This window comes from Nycticebus coucang, chromosome 6 (genome assembly GCF_027406575.1).
Source record: "Nycticebus coucang isolate mNycCou1 chromosome 6, mNycCou1.pri, whole genome shotgun sequence".
Taxonomy (NCBI): Eukaryota; Metazoa; Chordata; class Mammalia; order Primates; family Lorisidae; genus Nycticebus; species Nycticebus coucang.
Window position 1 is genome coordinate 41694410 of NC_069785.1, and position 20316 is coordinate 41714725.

The following is a 20316-nucleotide window of genomic DNA, read 5'->3' on the forward strand; positions in this document are numbered from 1 at the left end:
AGAGGGCAGGTGACAATCACACTCCACTCTTCCCTTATGGTCTGGGCAGTCCATCCACCAGTTCATTTGGAACCCATCCTTGTGGCATTTATTCAATGTTCCATTTCCCCTTTGGGAATTTATTTTCTTTTCATTGTAATAACACAAGAAAATGCTACTGCCACGCTGCCTTTTCATTTGTGGAAGAAAAATGAATATGTTTCATTTGAGGCCATGTAGGAAGAAGAGGTTCAGACAGCATACCACTTGAGAGGGAGTAGGGGAAAAAACGTAGCTCACAATTTTGAGTTCAGAAACTACTTTGCAATTTTTTATTAAAATGTTATTCTTCAAAGAGTATAGAAATACACTTGGCAATGACCTGTTAGAAGTCAACCATCTGTTTCAAATGTATGTAAGAAATATACCCAACAAAATTCTGCCTGGTCAGAATTTATTAAGTTGTACATACACAGTATATTAGCAGGACAACACCACAGTGGCTACATTTGACAGGTTCTTCTAAAATGGACACAATTTTCTGAAGCTTATTTTTTTCCCTTGATAAAAGTTGTAACAGTTGTGAAGGTTTGGAAAGATAAGCTTGGAGAGACACAACGTTAACTAGCAGGGCAAAGAGCTACAGATGGCATGCACACAGGGGCCAGGGGGCAGGGGGCCACAGGAGGGCGTGGCAGGGCCCTGTTTCCACTGTGAGCAAAGGACTGGCCGGCAAGGAGGCAAAGACAAAGAGGAAGGCGCCCTCTCCAGGGGTAGGGTCTTTGGGTTGACATTCGCGAATCACAAGACACCACACCTAAGAGAAGAAAGGAAAAGGAAATTCCCTACACAGGTCTGAGCTCCCACTGAAGACAAGGGGCCAGTGTGGTTAAAGGAGGGGATGTGTCAGGGCCACTGCATTTGGGGTGTGAAAGTTTGTCAGTGAGGACACCCCCTGCCCTTCAAGCTTGCTTAAGGCACCAGACTGGCTCCCCAAAGTGCCATTAGCATGGAAAAGACAGCTAGGCAGTGAAGTAGAGCTGGCCTTTGGTTTGCTCTACAAGTGAACTGTCAGCTGTGGTTCAAATTCAGCCTGGTGAAATCTAGCCCAGAGGGGGCCAGAATTGCTTGAGAGACTGATCAGTTGAGGAGAATGCCCTCCCTCTTCTACCCACCCTGGCTCCCGACTGAAACTTTACTGGGAAAACTCACCTGGGTTAGGTATTACCTTGGCACTTTCAGTGATTAATTAGTTCTCCCTGTCCTTTTCCTCCTCTGTGTCCAAAACGAAGGGAGAAACACAGTTGTACAAACAGACTGAAAATGAGACTGGCCATGCCTAAGTTTTGGAGTCCTCATCAGAATGGAACCCTCTTTGACAGACTCTTGCCAGTCTTTTGGGCAGAATCACCTTTCCTAACCAAGGACTTTTAGCTTGGCATTTCCAAAAGGCCCAAGCTTACCCTAACTCTGCATTTTTAAATTACCTTTTAATTCCAAAAGTTTGCATAAGATTTTTTGATACACTTTCATTCATACGGATAGTTACATAGCACCTTTCATGTGAGATCATAGGGAAGAGAAAAGACTACAGTGCGTGGGCATCCCTCAGTCTAACATCTCTCCCTCTAAGCTTCTCTCTTAGTTTGTTGAAAAAAACACAATTTAAGGGTGGCGCCTATGGCTCAAAGGAGTAGGGCGCCAGCCCCATATGCCAGAGGTGGTGGGTTCAAACTCAGCCCCAGCCAAATACTGCAAAAAAAGAAAAAAACACAATTTAAGAAGAAACACATATTGAAGAGTTTTCAGCTAACACTGACCATGACTGGAGGGTGCAGGTATGTCTTTCTGAGGCCTTGGCAATGCCAAGAGAGTATCAGGATAATTGAAGACAAATTATCTCTCTTACCCGCTGGGCACATCTACAGTCATGTCTATCAAATAGGGGTGGAACTGTCGTCCTTTGCCTCTGTTCCAAAGGAGGGGATGGAGGATATTGGACAAAACCATGAGTCACAGGATGGGGGCTTCTAAGGAAATGATGTCAGATGACGAGTCTCCATCTTCTCAGGATAAAAATATCTCTCTGTTTGTCATGTTAAAGTTAATTGAATAGGCATTTTCTCTGTGCCACCTGCTTGGTAATTATCTTGGAATTCCCTTAGAGCTCATGGACGCTCATCTCTGTGTGTGCTCTGCTGAGCTCAGGGAAGCGGGGGGGCCCAGAGAGTGCACATGGAGTACCCGCCTCCAGACCCTTCCTTGGCTGCCTGCTTTCATCGCCACAGACAATCACATGGACTTTACTAAGGACATAGATCACAGAGACAGATAAATATACTCCCTCAATAAAGAGGACATTTGTATTTATGTAGACTTCCATATCATTCAAAAGCATTTGGCCCATACAGAAGGAATCAACCCATACTGAGTTGCAAAGAGATCACACAATCATACGGTCAGAGTAAAGGAAGGGCAGGCACATGGACGCTCCCTGTTGCCTCCAGGAATTTACATCTTGCTAGGAATCCACCTTTGGAAAAATGCTCACTTTATTGTTTCTACTCATCTTCCGCTCCACCCTGCCTACTTTGGGCATCTTTGTCTGGATCAGCTCTTCTGGGGTGTTACCCAAGGGGGGGAGCAGCCGCTTCTTGCTGTTTCGGGTCTCTGAGAGCCACTGAGGAGGCAACTCAAAAGGCCCAAAGCCAAACTGCAGGGAGTACTTGTCAGGGAATGTCTCCAGTTCCACAGAGGCTGCTGGCGCCACCTGGGATACAGAGTCCACGGTGCCCGGGCGTGGCGCAGAGGGTGCAAGCTGTGGCCCCTGCTCTCCCTCCAGGCAGGTGGTGAATATCTCCTTGGCTTGGAAGTCAGCTGAGCCACCGTACTTGACCTCACTCTCCTCCTCATCCTCGGTGGGCTTAAAGATCTGCTGCTGCCCTATGTGGAACATCTCCAGGAGCTGGCTGCCTGAGCGCACGCTGGGCTCCAGGCTGGCATCGGCCATCCCGCTCCCCATGCTGACTACATTACGGCGGCTGTACCGGTGATGCAGTTGCACCAAGGTCCCTATCAAGCACTTGCGGACAGATTTGTTCACAGTAAGAAAGAGAACAGGGTTTGCTAGCAGAGAGACTTTGGGAAGCCAAATGGCAGTGAGCAGTAAGAACACAGAGGTGTCGGGGACATTGAGCACAGTCTGATAGACAACCAGGGTGGCGTAGGGCACGCTGCATAAGATGAAGACCATCACCATGGACAGCAGGGTGGCGTGCAGCTCAGCCTCCCGCTGGGAGGCGTAAGGGATAGAGATGGTGTTCTGCGGGGTCCGGAGCGCCGCTATGATGACCTTCTTCTTCTGGCTGGCACTGAGAGCCCGTCGGATCAGTATCAAGAAAAAGAACACCACAGCCACAGGCACAATGACCGTGGTGATGTTATAGACCAGAACGTACACCAGGTGGCCCAAGGAGTTGCTCCAGACTTCTGTGCAGGTAGACATGGCGTAGATGTCGGCCACGTTGGTCACTGCGAACACAGGGACGCTGGCCACCACTGCATGGGCCCAGATGTACATCACCAGCTCACGGGACTTGGCATCAGATATTTTTCTCTCCAGTGGATAGAGGACTGAGTAGTACCTGCCGGGTGCACAGACAGAATTAATTTCACAAAGATACTTTTTAAATTAGGGGGATCTGTATTAACGAAATAGGTGAGAGGGGAAAAAGAATCAAAACTTCTTTTAATTGGCCTGAGACACAGGGAACCACAGGAGGGTTCTGGAAGCTGGACCTCAAGTTCTGAGGACTTTGAAGTACAATGAAAAATATCACTAAACAAAAAAACCCACAACCTTTCCAAAGGAACAGAGAAAAGCCCTGACTCCATGAGATTTCCAAGCCTCTTTCTCCATCAGGGAAACAAATAATTTCAATTTGTATCCAGCTTCATATTTATTGCCTTTGGTATTAAATCTTAAAGAATGCTCTCAATATAAAAGATGTTTTCATCTGCTGTAAATAAATCTACTTTTCAATTTAAGAATAAAGAGTAACTTGCAAAACTTTTACATGAGCTAGTGAAGCTGTAGGCAATTTTCAAAGCCACCAACAGCAAGCAGTTTGTCTACTGTACACAGAAGCAGAGCAGACTCATACCACAGTCTGTGCACTGGAGACATGAGCATTTAAAGCTGCTCAGGAAAGAAGAACCCAGCAGGAAGGATGGACTCTGAGAAGGTCCTTCCACAAAATTAGTTCCGCTGACAGAAGTTATGCCTGTCCACAGGCATTGTTCCCATGATAATCACTCAGTAACCCAAAGAGCAATTAGAAGATCTAAAATGCCTGCACAATTTGTGTTAAAATCAGATGACAATTTTTTTTTTTTTTTTTTGTGACAGACTCTCACTTTGTCACCCTCAATAGAGTGCCATGGGATCATAGCTTACAGCAACCTCAAACTTTTGGGCTCAAGCAATCCTCTTGCCTCAGCCTCCCAAGTAGCTGGGATTACAGGCACCTGCCACAACACCCAGCTATTTTTAGAGATGGGGTCTGCTCTTGCTCAGGCTGGTCTTGAACTCCTGAGCTCAATAATCCACCAACCTCAGCCTCCCAGAGTGCTAGGATTACAGGCACGTGGCCCTTAGATGAGAATTTCTTTTTTATTCCAAGCTTTAAATTGACATTCTGTAGCCATCTAAAGAGAATTCCAAAGGTACTTTGTTTCAATATCATCACTAATTTGGAGGAACTACATAACGTTTCTTTTTTTTTTTTTTTTTTTTGTAGAGACAGAGTCTCACTTTATGGCCCTTGGTAGAGTGCCGTGGCCTCACACAGCTCACAGCAACCTCCAACTCCTGGGCTTAAGTGATTCTCTTGCCTCAGCCTCCCGAGCAGCTGGGACTACAAGCGCCCGCCACAACGCCCGGCTATTTTTTTGGTTGCAGTTCAGCTGGAGCCGGGTTTGAACCCGCCACCCTCGGTTTATGGGGCTGGCGCCTTACCGACTGAGCCACAGGCGCCGCCCATTTTTTTTTTTTTTTTTAGGTTTTTTTACTTATTATTTATTTATTATTTATTTTTTTTGTAGAGACAGAGTCTCACTGTACCGCCCTCGGTAGAGTGCCGTGGCGTCACACAGCTCACAGCAACCTCTAACTCTTGGGCTTACGCGATTCTCCTGCCTCAGCCTCCCGAGCAGCTGGGACTACAGGCGCCCGCCACAACGCCCGGCTATTTTTTGGTTGCAGTTCGGCTGGGGCTGGATCCAATCCATCATAAAAGGTCTCACTCAGCTAAGCCACGTGTCTACAGTCAGCAGATGCTGGCTGTACGTTACAAACTTAGTGACATTCATTCACACATGGGACGAGGTAAGCAGGCAAGCCTTTCCATAACAAGTATTTCTGGGCACCAGGTCTGTGCCAGGTCCTGTGCGGACAGATTGCCAAGATGAAAAGACACACAGGAATGACTCTAAACACCACGGGGGAGAAGGACATGCACACTAACAATTACAAACCAGGACAGGACAGCTCTACTGCAGGCAGGCACAAGGGAAGTACAAGACTGGTAGCACTTAGAGCTACCTGGCAAAGTATCAAAGAAGGAAGCACTGTGGTGGAGGCTGGCAAGAGGCCAGGCTGAGGGAGATGAGATGCAAACGTAACAGTGACCATCGATGGGCAGGGAGGATGGAGCATGATGAAGCATGTTCTAGATTTCTTTCTGAGAGGGGGAAAAAAAGAGAAAGAAGTACATACGAGATATATGCTCTCAAAATTAGTTTTCTCTAAATATAAACAAACTTTTGTAATCGCACCTCTATAAATACATGATGACCCCCCCTACCCATGAATACGGTGCCTACTGGCCCTGATCACCATTTGTAACATTGACATGTAACAAACCCAAGCTCCCGTTAATTTCCAATCCCATTGCAACATAAGCACAAAGGCTTATTCCAAATAATTTTCTTAGTATGTACATCTCTAGAAAAATGATGCAGGAAGTGTAGGTGGCCTCCCAATTAACTTGCTAACTTGGTGCCATGAAACAAATAGCTGTGAACAAAGTGAGGAAAAAGAACTTTTTCCTCCCTTCTTCATGTGCACTACACTGATGCCTGCAAGTAACTTGCATCTCCGAATAATAAAACACGAATTTACCAGCCTTGTTTTTCTGGTAAAAGGACTTGTTTCACTTTTTTTTTAAAGTGATGATAAAATTACAATAGTTTTTCTGCTGGAACAAAAATGAGAATTGCTTATTGCTTGTATATTTCGTTGTCTATGACCAAAGGCCCCCAAATAACCCACAGGGATCACTGCATTGCTTCCCAGTGTAACAGCATATTGCTCAGAATAGTGTGTTTTCCCTCTTGTTGAATCTGACTCTGATAAAACTTTCAGGATTTGTAGCAGCATCATTCCCAACAGCCAAAAAGTAGAAACAACCCCAAAGTCCATCAATTAGTAAAGAAAGAGACCCAATATGGTGTACCCCTACAATGGAATGTAATTCAGCCACAAAAATGAAGTATGGGTCCATGCCACAACAGAGGTGAGCCTTGAGAACACACTATGTGAAAGAAGCCAGATGCAAAAGAACATATATGGTATGATTCTACTTGTACATGTATTAAATATCCAAAAAAGGGACACATAGTAGATTAGTGATTGCCTAGGGCTGAGGATGGAAACGGAGAGTGACCGTAAATGAGCACAAGGTTTCTGTGTAGGGTGCTGGCAATGTGCTAATTAGACTGCAGTAACAGTTGTACAGCTCCCTGAGTACACTAAAATTCATTGGCCTGTACACTTTATTTTATTTTTGAGACAGAGTCTCACTATGTTGCCCTTGGTAGAGTGCCATGACGTCACAGCTCATAGCAACCTCAAACTCTTGGGCTTGAGTAATTCTCTTGCCTTAGCCTCCTAGCTGGGACTACAGGCACCTGCCATAACGCCCGGCTATTTTTTTTGTTGCAGTTATCATTGTTGTTTAGCTGGCCCGGGCCAGGTTCGAACCCACCAGCCTGGGTGCACATGGCCGACGTCATAACCACTGTGCTACGGGGGCCGAGTATGGCCTGTACACTTTAAATGGGTGGATTTTATGATATGCATATTATATCTCAAAACTGCTTTTAAAATTATTTTAGGAAAGAAGAGCCTCGCATGTAAAACTGAAGAATGTAAGATTTTACCAGAGCAGGCACCATGAGGGGCAGGCAGAAGGACACCTGCCATGAACACGTGATGTTCCAACCCAAAACGCATCAGTGCTCTCACTGGGGCGTAAACTTGAGAAAAGACTGACTTTTCACTCTTATGTTCCAGTCCTGTGCAATATTCAGTTCAATCCAATCCTTTCCAGATATACAAAGGTTTCTCTTCTTGAACAGCAAAAGAGCTACACAGTTACTGTAAAGGAGGCATGGGGAATGGGTATCTCATAGAGCATGCCTATCTTATCAGAGATTCACATGCCCCACACTAATACTTTTTTAATGAAAATTAATTGCCAACACTTAAGAACAATAGAAATCTGGATTTTTTAATTTCTCTTCTAAAAACAAAAGTCCTGCACACTGAGTCTAGATACCTAATTTCAAAATAACTATTAGCTGCAATTGTTGAGTGGGGCCCCCAGGAATGAAATGCAGGCAAACTCTCCATGTACCACCATCTCAATCAGGCCTGATGACACCTGCCTTTGCCACCTGCCTTGCCTAGGCCTGTGTACGGTGAGATTCTAGTCCCTTCTAAAGAACTGGAGTTGATCCCAGCAGGATTTGGTGGTAAAAATGATTGCAGACAACAGACCTCAAGAGGAATGTACCAGTCAGAGGGGAACCTAAAGAAAGACAGGTAAATATTAGTACAGCCTACCTAAACACAAGACATGAGTAATACACTTAATTCTTCTTACCACTGAGGAAAATGAGGCTCACAAAAGTTAAGAAACTTTGCCCAAAGCCATCTAGCTAGAGAGCAGGGAAGGCAGGACTCAAACCCAGACTTCTGACTCCAGGGTCCACTCAATTAAACACGGTGTTAACTGGCAATGGCTTTTCCCAGGAGGCCGGGGCTTTGTGTGGCCCTGTCTCTCCACACAGACAACATCAGGCAGCTGAGTCAGGGTTCCAGGACTGAAATGCTTAAGTAACTCCACAGATCAGTTCTGCAATCACCACCCACATGGGTCATTAAGATATTAAGTATGTTTTGAATGGACAAAGAGTTTTACAATTTTAAATTCATCTAAAATGAAGTTAAAATTTAACATAGGGTATGAAGCCATAATAGCCAGCATTTTCCCTTCAGCAACTTTTCCTCTCTGTTAATCTTGGAATCAAAAGTACTCATGGACACAAAATACTTTTCCAGTCTTATTTGCTTACACAATACTACATTACACTCATGAAGGGCTAGCAACAAAGAGAAAAGGCAGGAAGCTCCTGATTCCTGAGATTCTTACACTTAACTTTGATACATTTGATCCAATTATGTATGATGGCAGTAACTAAGATATAAGATTCATTTCCAAATGAACATCTTTCTAAAGAGGCTGGAAAGAGAAAACAACCACCTCAATAGGAAGCCTTGGCAATAAATCTTCCATAGGAATTCTGGGGTTACCTGGCCGGATCCAATTGGACGATCTAATCATTTGTTAAATAGCCACTTAATCATTCTCTTATTCTTCCAGAAATATTTCATCCTGCATCAAAAAGCCCTAATTGCAGATTTATCAAGGAAATGAACAATCTACTGCAAATTGCAATGTAAATACCAGCAATTCCGACTAAGCTGAGCGACACGCTGATCTAGTAGCTCTACTAGCATTCTCACAGTGTAACTGGCACCCCTGGGTCTTTTCAGTGGCTCTATTTTCAACAGCTACTGTCAAATCAACCTGTCCTTTGTGAGGCATGTGTTCTGGACATTCAATTCTCCATCTGTTGACCACAAGCAGACTGAAAAGCAGTGTATGAAACACTGACTAGTCATCATTTGCTTCGTGATGTTAATTTTTCAATACCCATTTTCAAAACCCTGACTCCCTGGCTTACTGCTCTTACCTGTCCAGAGCAATGGCAGGGAAGCTGAGGATAGTTACAGAGCAGAAGACCTTGTGTAAAAACTTGACAACCTTGCAGAAGAGCATGGTGTAGATCCACCAGCAGCAGTGAGGACTGGTGCTGAGGATGATGTCGAAGGGCACACAGACCAGGCTGGCACAAATCCCCGAGCAGGCCAGGTTCTTAATGAACCTGTTGGTGACAGATTTGAACACGGTTGTGCGGCAAGTTGACCATAACACTATGAAGTTTCCTGGACATATATGAAAAAGACAAGACAGAGAGAAAAATTCAATAAAAAGAAAAAAAATACTAAAAAAAAAAAAAAAAAAAGCAAAGAAAGATTCAGGTTAAAAACATTTGTTAAACCACATAAGAAGGTTGATGGCATAAGGTTTAATTTAAATACTTACAAATTATATTGTCGATTTGTGTGAAATTATTAAAGTATTTACACACATCAAAAAGTCTGGAAGAAATTCGAGTGGTGAGTTTTGTTCTTTAATTTTAGGCAAAACAGTATTATAACGAGGATGGTTCAGTCTCACTAGTATAGAAACAACTTGCTGGGTATTACTTAATCTCAGACATACTAATCTTACCAAGTTTCTTAATGATCTCCATGTTGTCAAACTCTGAAATAGAAATACAATGCAAGCCACACATGTAATTGTAAATCTCCTGGTAGCCATACCTTAAAAAAGTAAAGAGAAACGGGTGAAATTTTTGGAATATATTTTATTTAACCCCATAAATCCCAAATATAATTTCAACATGCCATTATTACTTAAAGAGTATTAATAAAATATTTTTCATTCTCAGTTTTGTACTGTCTTCCAAATCCAGTGTTTATTTTATTTTTTACTCATATCTCAGGTTGCCATAGTCACCTCTCAAGTGCTCAACAGCCACAAGTAGCTAGCTAGTGGACAGCGCTGCTCTGGAATGTTCAGCAGCAATGATCAACCAGCAGTCTCTCCCTGAGCATGCTTCTCTTGTGGCTTCCAGGGGCCTATGATCTCCTGGTTTTCCTCCTAGTCTCCCACATCCACCACGCCTTGGTTGCTCTCAACCCTCTTCTGTTCTCTCTCTCCAGCCTCTCCCTAGGTTACACTGCCCATTTCGGTGGCTTTCCATCAAAACACTGATGACTATCAAATCCACTCCCAAAGTTGGCCTCTCCTCTGAACTCCAGACTCGTATTTCCAATTAAATTTCTAATTCCCCACCCCCTCTCAATCCTCACCATGGCCCTCATATCTTTCTTCCCCTGGCTTGCTGGGCACCAGCCACTCTGGCCTTATTTCTGATCTTGAAACACATTAGAGGCATTCCGTGGCTTTGCACGAATTTTGCATACTGCTCAGCAGGTTCCTCATACATCTGGTTCCTTTTAATCCAGCTTAAAGCCTTCCTCCCCAAAAAGCCCTTCTCTAACCGTGTCAAATCAACCTGCCCTTTGTGAGGCACCACAAGCAGACTGAAAAGCAGTGCATGGAACATTGACTAGTCATCATTAGCCTCGTGATGTTAATTTTTCAATACCCATTTTCAAAACCTTGACTCCCTGGCTTACTGCTCTTACCTGTCCAGAGCAATGGCAGGGAAGCTGAGGAAAGTCACAGAGCAGAAGACTTTGTGTCTCTTTTTATTTTAAATACTCACTGCTTCTCTATTATACTCTATTATAGTATCCTATTGTGTCCTCCATAGTTCTTATTACAATCATTAATTTGTTTACTTGTTTTCTCTCCATTTCATAAAAACAAAAACCACATCAAACTGGTTCTCTGTTATAACTCTACCCCTAACTCAATATCTGGCACAGAGTAGGCTTTGATAAATATTTATTGAATGAATAAATGAATTTTTAAAACAAGCAAACAGCAGTCAAAGCCCCTGTAGTGAGAGAACCTGTCTTGTAGTAGGTACGTTATAGAAGGATATTCTAAGGTTTAGTAGTCCCTGAGCCTCACGATCCATCAGAAAGAGTCCACCAGACATAGTGAATCATGTTCTTAGGTAGGGAACAGGGAGCCTGTCTTTGGAACAAGCACCTCAGGATGGTTGACCACCAGACTAAAGCTTCTTTTAGACTAAATCCACAGCCCTGCCCCCAGAGCCTCACAGGGCCCCAAGCTTCAGGTATACAAGCAGCCACTCTACTGGTGGGCTTGGACTGGGCTTGGGCTCTGTACTTGGGCTCTGCACGTGCTCAGAGAAGGCCTTCTAGTGAACTGGACTGAAACTGAGCCACATATACTCTGAAGGAGATTCACAGGCCTGGGCAAAGGGAGAGCAGAGTTCAGGCTACAGTCAAGGCCACCACAAGGCGTGACCCCAGCACCTCAGCAACCTCACAGTATTCTGCAGCTACCTGCTATCTGCCAGACAAGATAGAAAAAACAACCACTGTGTTCAGGTTATGTAGGCCAGCTGCTTCCAGGAAATTCTCTACCAAGTTTTTCTACATTAGCATGTCAACTCAGTGAGGTGAAACCAGCAGTGTGTCTACATACACACATTTATTCAATGTGAACATTGTTTATGCTGATACCACCTCAGGCCCCTCAAGTTTCCCATCACCAAGGTGATAAGCTAAACAATAATGATGTATTTGAAGCTCCATTGATTCAGGATTTTTTTTTCTGGACTTTTTACCAGTGAAGCATAGAGTAAGGTCGGGGTGAAGCGTCTTTCCTCCCTTAAGTTTTGCAGACAGGTTTTTAAATCTGGTAACCATTCAACAATGAAATAGTCCACTTGAAGAAATCTGCCAGGAAGAAAGTGTACATGTCACAGACCCTTCAGTTATCAAAATCAGGGGTGTCTCCAGTCCACTGTGGGGCTTTCCATAAATACAATCTCCTCCTGTTAGAAGTCAAGACCCTTAGGAATTTCTTTTTCTCTTGTCATCATTAATTATCATAGTTCAGCAGGTTATGCTGAATAAAATGCCTTGAGTAACAGAATGAACAGGAAAATTCATTGCGAAGGAGGGCATAGGCTGTGGGCCAGGGATCTCTCACCCACATAGAAGATTCTTTTTAAACTTAACTGAAACCAAATTTCCATCGTTACTCTCATACTCTACTATTCATCATCTCCCTCCCTTTTATGTCAGATATGATTTTTTACTGTTTTTTAAAATCATCCTTAGCAGTACATGTATTTTAATAAAAGTAATAATTTGAGGTACAAAGAATTAGGTTACAATGCTTGCATTTGTTAGGTAAAGTCCCTATTATAATTGTGTACTGTCCTCATTTTTAAAATACATATGGCTTCTTTCAGATTATTCTATTATGTCTAATTCTAGAAGGCTTAAATTTGCCATTTGCTGGGTCTGCTGGCTGTCCTTTCTGGTTTTCCTCATATGGTTCCTAATGTTAAGTTATGGGCTCATAGTTTGTGGGGGGTGTTTTTCTGTAGTAGGCTATATTTTATGGTTGTAGAAGTGTTCCAAGTGGCTAGCCCAGCACACATTACTACTTTGTTGCACCTTTGTGAACAAATAAAGGACAATATGGCCTGGGCACAGTGGCTCACATCTGCAATCCTAGCACTCTAGAGGCCGAGGCAGGCAGATTGCTTGAGCTCAGAAGTTTTAGAATAGCCTGAGCAAGAGTAAGACCTCATCTCTACTAAAAATATAAAAAATTAACTGGAAGCAGGAGAAACGCTTGCACCTAAGAATTTGAGGCTGCACTCTAGCCCAGGCAACAGAAGGAAACTTTGTCAGAAAGAAAAGAAAAGAAAAGAAGGAAGGGAAAGAAAGAAAGGGAGAGAAGGAAGGAGGGAGAGAGGAAAGGAAGGAAGGAAAGGGAGGGAGGGAGGGAGAGAGGAAGAGAGGGAAGGAAGGAAGAGAAAATGTAGAGAAAACAAATGCTACCCAGAGAGTTTAAAAAAAATAAATACTGTTAAGCTCTGTGGACTGAAGGGAAGGAAAGTTGAGGGAGAGGAGCCAACATTAAATGGCAGAGTTCAAAGAATTCTAAAAAGGATTCTATCTTATGCTGATTTAAAAAAAAAAATCTTTCTTTAACCTATGCAGATAAATTCTCAGCAACCTAGAGAGTCAGTGCAGACTAGGAGATAAATAGTTTGTGGATAGTTGTGGGATTTTTTTGTTTGTTTCTTTTTTCTGTTGCCACTGGACTCTGAAGAATTATAGCTATGAACAAGAATGTGGAAAAAATCCACCTGTACCCAGAGGGCTGTGCAAAGTTGTTTTCAACACACTTTGCTCTTCCTCCCGATCTCAAAGTTTGGGCCTCTTCCTCACTAATGAAGCATCCATTTGCTGTAATTTGTGATTAAACTATCTACCTGCCTGCCTGCCCAACTCTGTTTAAACTGACTGCTATTAGCATGAGAAAATTATGTTATTTTAGCTATAACTAATTTGATTCCAGGGAGTTTCTTTTTTCTGAAATGATACAAGAAGTTTAAACTAGACAGCAATTGAATTAGCAGGAAGAAGCTATATAGTAATTTTATTAAAATTTGTGGTGAAGGGGTGGAGCAAGATGGCAGCCGAGTAACAGCTTCCTTGCATCTGGGCACCGTGAGTCTGGGGATATAGGACTCCAGGCATCTCTGGCTGGTGGGATCTGCCTATCATCACCCCTGAGAGGATACAGGGAGTCAGCGAGAGACTTCTGGACCCCAAGAGGAGGACTAAAACAGTGGAAAACCGGCAAGTGGTCGCGTGTGTTCAATCCGCCTAAACCCGCCCGCAACTGTAAGTTCAGTAGCAGCGAGACTGCAAACCAGAAAGGCCTTACCTGTGAACTGTTTTGGTGTCTTTGGACTTGGCACTCAGCTGAACTGCCTTGGGGAGAGCCTGAGCGGGAGTGCGGAGAACTCTGGCCTTTGTCTAGGGCCCCAGTCTGAGCCGCTGAGCCAGACGGAGCTAATAGAGTTTGGCTCTGGGTCACAGGCAGACATTGTGAGCGATCTGCCCTGGCAAGCTCCGCCCTCAGGGTCGCAGAGCTGGAATTGGGTGGGAGCTGGTAACCCAGCGACCAAGTAGCCTAAGGGCGGGGTCTGAGCCGCCTTGCAGCCCTAACCCTCGGGGGCAGAGGGAGACCAGTTTTGACACACAGGGTAAGTGGATAGCCACTTCAGCAGTGATTCCAGCAACAAGCACTTCCCTGAGAAAGCTTCTGCTCAGTAAGTGAACAAGTTCAAAGTGCCTTTTAAGTGGGCTGAAGAGCGATTTAGGGTGTCTACCTGCTGGGGTTCGAGAAACTAGCAGCCTCCAGTCATATCAGAACTGTGATTAACATCTCATACCCCAGAAGACCACGTGTTGCCCAGACAATATTCAATTCCATATACATACTGCTTTGTTTTTGGTTGCGTGTGTGTTTTTTTTTGTTTCTTTGTTTGGTTTTTTTTTGGTTTGGTTGTTTTTTTTGTTTATTTTGACGTTATAGATTGTTGTTTTGTTTTTTAAGTTCAACCTTTTCCATACAGATCCTTTTTCTTTCTCAATTTTTCTAGTTTAATTATAATTTCCCATTGCTGCCTATTTCAATAATCAGAACTTCATTTTTGTTAGTGTTTCTACCACTATTATTTGGTTTTTCCAGCCAATTTTATCCCGTAAAGTTTTCTGTTTGCTTGTTTTAGTTTGATTTATAGCATTTTTGTCTTTCCTCTCTACTTGGTGGAGGTGGGGTACTGTGTCTGATCAGGTTAGCAAAGAGCTGCTGACCTCAAGGGAACCACCCCACTTGGCACCCCCAGAAGGTGTTTTTTTTTTTTAAGGTTGTATCAAAGTACCCTACTGTACACCTATATTGCTCTGTCTCCCTCTTTCTGTGCCTCTCTTCTTTTTGTCAATATTCCTTTCACCCAACCACTCTCCTTTCTCTATTTTTCTTTTTTTTCATTTTTTTTTTTTCTTATCACTCGGTCCTCATTTCCTTCATCGCTTTTTTGCTCTTAAACCTTCTCACCCTTCTGGTCCTGTAACCCTTAGTCCACAGGCACAAGAACTTAAAGAGCAAGAGGAATTGAAAGGAAAATTAGGGCAAGTAAACAGATAAAAGAAATCACCCATGAGGAAGAATCAGCAGAAAACTCCAGGCAACATGAAGAACCAGTCCAGAACTACCCCGCCAAGGGACCATGAGGTAGCTACTGCAGAGGATTCCACCTATACAGAAATGTTAGGAATGACAGAAAGGGAATTTAGAATACACATGTTGAAAACAATGAAGGAAATGAAGGAAACTGTTAATAAAGTGGAAAATAACCAAAAGGAAATTCAAAAACAGAATCAAATAAGAGATGAACGATATGAAGAATATAAAAAGGATATAGCAGAGCTGAAGGAAATGAAACAGTCAATCAGGGAACTTAAAGATGCAATGGAAAGTATCAGCAACAGGTTAGACCATGCAGAAGAAAGAATTTCAGAGGTAGAAGACAAAGTTTTTGAGATAACTCAGATAGTAAAAGAGGCAGAAAAGAAGAGAGAGAAAGCAGAACGTTCACTGTCAGAATTATGGGACTTTATGAAGCGTTCCAACATACGAGTTATAGGAATTCCAGAAGGGGAAGAAGAATGCCCCAGAGGAATGGAAGCCATACTAGAGAATATTATAAAAGAAAATTTCCCAAATATCACAAAGATTCTGACACACTGCTTTCAGAGGGATATCGGACCCCAGGTCGCCTCAACTCTAACCGAGCTTCTCCAAGACACATTGTGATGAACCTGTCCAAAGTCAAGACCAAAGAAAAGATTCTGCAAGCTGCCAGGAGTAAGCGCCAGTTGACCTACAGGGGCAAATCCATCAGATTGACCGCAGACTTCTCTAATGAAACTTTCCAAGCAAGAAGACAATGGTCATCTACCTTTAATCTACTTAAACAGAACAATTTTCAGCCCAGAATTCTGTACCCTGCTAAGCTAAGCTTCAAAATTGACGGAGAAATCAAATCATTTACGGATATACAAACATTGAGGAAATTCGCCACAACAAGACCAGCTCTACAGGAAATACTTCAACCTGTTCTGCACACTGACCACCACAATGGATCAGCAGCAAAGTAAGAACTCAGAAATTAAAGGACAGAACCTAACCTCCACACTGATGCAAAAGATAAAACTAAGCAATGGACTCTCACAAAATAAGACGAATAGAATACTACCACACTTGTCAATTATCTCAATAAATGTTAATGGCTTGAATTCCCCACTGAAGAGACATAGATTGGTTGACTGGATTAAAAAACACAAGCCATCCATTTGCTGTCTGCAAGAAACACACCTGGCTTCAAAAGACAAATTAAAGCTCCGAGTCAAGGGTTGGAAGACAATTTTTCAGGCAAATGGAATTCAGAAGAAAAGAGGAGTTGCAATCTGATTTTCAGACACATGTGGATTTAAAGCAACTAAAGTCAAAAAAGACAAAGATGGTCACTTTATATTGGTCAAGGGAAAAATACAACAAGAAGACATTTCAATTCTAAATATTTATGCACCCAATTTAAATGCTCCCAGATTCTTGAAGCAGACCTTACTCAGTCTGAGCAATATGATATCTGATAATACCATCATAACAGGGGACTTTAACACTCCTCTTACAGAGCTGGACAGATCCTCTAAACAGAAATTAAACAAGGATATAAGAGACTTAAATGAGACTCTAGAACAACTGTGCTTGATAGACGCATATAGAACACTCCACCCCAAAGATAAAGAATATACATTCTTCTCATCACCCCATGGAACATTCTCCAAAATTGATCATATCCTGGGACACAAAACAAATATCAACAGAATCAAAAGAATTGAAATTTTACCTTGTATCTTCTCAGACCATAAGGCACTAAAGGTGGAACTCAACTCTAACAAAAATGCTCGACCCCACCCAAAGGCATGGAAACTAAACAATCTTCTGTTGAATAACAGATGGGTGCAGGAAGAAATAAAACAGGAAATCATTAACTTCCTTGAGCATAACAACAATGAAGACACAAGCTACCAAAACCTGTGGGATACTGCAAAAGCAGTTTTGAGAGGAAAATTCATCGCTTTAGATGCCTACATTCGAAAAACTGAAAGAGAGCACAACAACAATCTCACAAGAGATCTTATGGAATTGGAAAAGGAAGAACAATCTAAGCCTAAACTCAGTAGAAGAAAAGAAATATCCAAAATCAAATCAGAGATCAATGAAATTGAAAACAAAAGAATCATTCAGAAAATTAATGAAACAAGGAGTTGGTTTTTTGAAAAAATAAATAAAATAGATAAACCATTGGCCAGACTAACGAGGAATAGAAAAGTAAAATCTCTAGTAACCTCAATCAGAAATGATAAAGGGGAAATAACAACTGATCCCACAGAGATACAAGAGATCATCTCTGAATACTATCAGAAACTCTATGCCCAGAAATTTGACAATGTGAAAGAAATGGATCAATATTTGGAATCACACCCTCTCCCTAGACTCAGCCAGGAAGAAATAGAGCTCCTGAACAGACCAATTTCAAGCACTGAGATCAAAGAAACAATAAAAAAGCTTCCAACCAAAAAATGCCCTGGTCCAGATGGCTTCACTCCAGAATTCTATCAAACCTTCAAGGAAGAGCTTATTCCTGTACTGCAGAAATTATTCCAAAAAATTCAGGAAGAAGGAATCTTCCCCAACACATTCTATGAAGCAAACATCACCCTGATACCAAAACCAGGAAAAGACCCAAACAAAAAGGAGAATTTCAGACCAATCTCACTCATGAACATAGACGCAAAAATTCTCAACAAAATCCTAGCCAATAGATTACAGCTTATCATCAAAAAAGTCATTCATCATGATCATGTAGGCTTCATCCCAGGGATGCAAGGCTGGTTTAACATACGCAAGTCTATAAACGTTATCCACCATATTAACAGAGGCAAAAATAAAGATCACATGATCCTCTCAATAGATGCAGAAAAAGCATTTGATAAAATCCAGCATCCTTTTCTAATTAGAACTCTGAAGAGTATAGGCATAGGTGGCACATTTCTAAAACTGATTGAAGCTATCTATGACAAACCCACAGCCAATATTTTACTGAATGGAGTAAAACTGAAAGCTTTTCCTCTTAGAACTGGAACCAGACAAGGTTGTCCTCTGTCACCTTTACTATTCAACATAGTGCTGGAAGTTCTAGCCAATACAATTAGGCAAGACAAGGAAATAAAGGGAATCCAAATGGGAGCAGAGGAGGTCATACTCTCCCTCTTTGCTGACGACATGATCTTATACTTAGAGAACCCCAAAGACTCAACCACAAGACTCCTAGAAGTCATCAAAAAATACAGTAATGTTTCAGGATATAAAATCAATGTCCACAAGTCAGTAGCCTTTGTGTACACCAATAACAGTCAAGATGAGAAGCTAATTAAGGACACAACTCCCTTCACCATAGTCTCAAAGAAAATCAAATACCTAGGAATATACCTAACGAAGGAGGTGAAGGACCTGTATAAAGTAAACTATGAAATCCTCAGAAAGGAAATAGCAGAGGATATTAACAAATGGAAGAACATACCATGCTCATGGATGGGAAGAATCAACATTGTTAAAATGTCCATACTTCCCAAAGCAATCTACCTATTCAATGCCATTCCTATCAAAATACCAACATCATACTTTCAAGATTTGGAAAAAATGATTCTGCGTTTTGTATGGAACTGGAAAAAACCCCGTATAGCTAAGGCAGTTCTCTGTAATAAAAATAAAGCTGGGGGCATCAGCATACCAGATTTTAGTCTGTACTACAAAGCCATAGTGCTCAAGACAGCATGGTACTGGCATAAAAACAGAGACATAGACACTTGGAATCGAATTGAAAACCAAGAAATGAAACTAACATCTTACAACCACCTAATCTTTGATAAACCAAACAAGAACATACCTTGGGGGAAAGACTCCCTATTCAATAAATGGTGTTGGGAGAACTGGATGTCTACATGTAAAAGACTGAAACTGGACCCACACCTTTCCCCACTCACAAAAATTGATTCAAGATGGATAAAGGACTTAAACTTAAGGCATGAAACAATAAAAACCCTCCAAGAAAGCATAGGAAAAACACTGGAAGATATTGGCCTGGGGAAAGACTTCATGAAGAAGACTGCCATGGCAATTGCAACAACAACAAAAATAAACAAATGGGACTTCATTAAACTGAAAAGCTTCTGTACAGCTAAGGAGACAATAACCAAAGCAAAGAGACAACCTACACAATGGGAAAGGATATTTGCATATTTTCAATCAGACAAAAGCTTGATAACTAGGATCTATAGAGAACTCAAATTAATCCACATGAAAAAAGCCAACAATCCCTTATATCAATGGGCAAGAGACATGAATAGAACTTTCTCTAAAGACGACAGACGAATGGCTAACAAACACATGAAAAAATGTTCATCATCTCTATATATTAGAGAAATGCAAATCAAAACAACCCTGAGATATCATCTAACCCCAGTGAGAATGGCCCACATCACAAAATCTCAAAACTGCAGATGCTGGCGTGGATGTGGAGAGAAGGGAACACTTTTACACTGCTGGTGGGACTGCAAACTAGTACAACCTTTCTGGAAGGAAGTATGGAGAATCCTCAAAGCACTCAAGCTAGACCTCCCATTTGATCCTGCAATCCCATTACTGGGCATCTACCCAGAAGGAAAGAAATCCTTTTATCATAAGGACACTTGTACTAGACTGTTTATTGAAGCTCAATTTACAGTCGCCAAAATGTGGAAACAGCCTAAATGCCCACCAACCCAGGAATGGATTAACAAGCTGTGGTATATGTATACCATGGAATACTATTCAGCCATTAAAAAAAATGGAGACTTTACATCCTTCGTATTAACCTGGATGGACGTGGAAGATATTATTCTTAGTAAAGCATCACAAGAATGGAGAAGCATGAATCCTATGTACTCAATTTTGATATGAGGACAATTAATGACAATTAAGGTTATGGGGGGGGAACAGAAAGAGGGAAGGAGGGAGGTGGGTGGGGCCTTGGTGTGTGTCACACTTTATGGGGGCAAGACATGATTGCAAGAGGGACTTTACCTAACAATTGCAATCAGTGTAACCTGGCTTATTGTACCCTCAATGAATCCCCAACAATAAAAAAACAAAACAAAACAAAAAAAAAAAAAAAAATTTGTGGTGAATTTTAAACGATTACCGTGAATGAAAATCATCTTAT

General features: G+C 42.1%; 1 protein-coding gene across 1 annotated transcript in view; it reads right to left on the reverse strand.

Moving 5' to 3' along the window:
- Positions 1–299: 299 nt before the first annotated feature.
- GPR176 (G protein-coupled receptor 176) overlaps positions 300–20316 on the reverse strand; it is a 134004-nt gene continuing 113987 nt past the window's right edge. The window contains exons 2-3 of the mRNA XM_053593378.1: positions 9079–9331; positions 300–3623 (exon numbers count right to left, since the gene is read on the reverse strand). Of these exons, the coding sequence (XP_053449353.1) occupies positions 2501–3623; positions 9079–9331 (1376 nt within the window). The 3' untranslated portion in view covers positions 300–2500. The remainder of the gene's footprint in view (positions 3624–9078; positions 9332–20316) is intronic.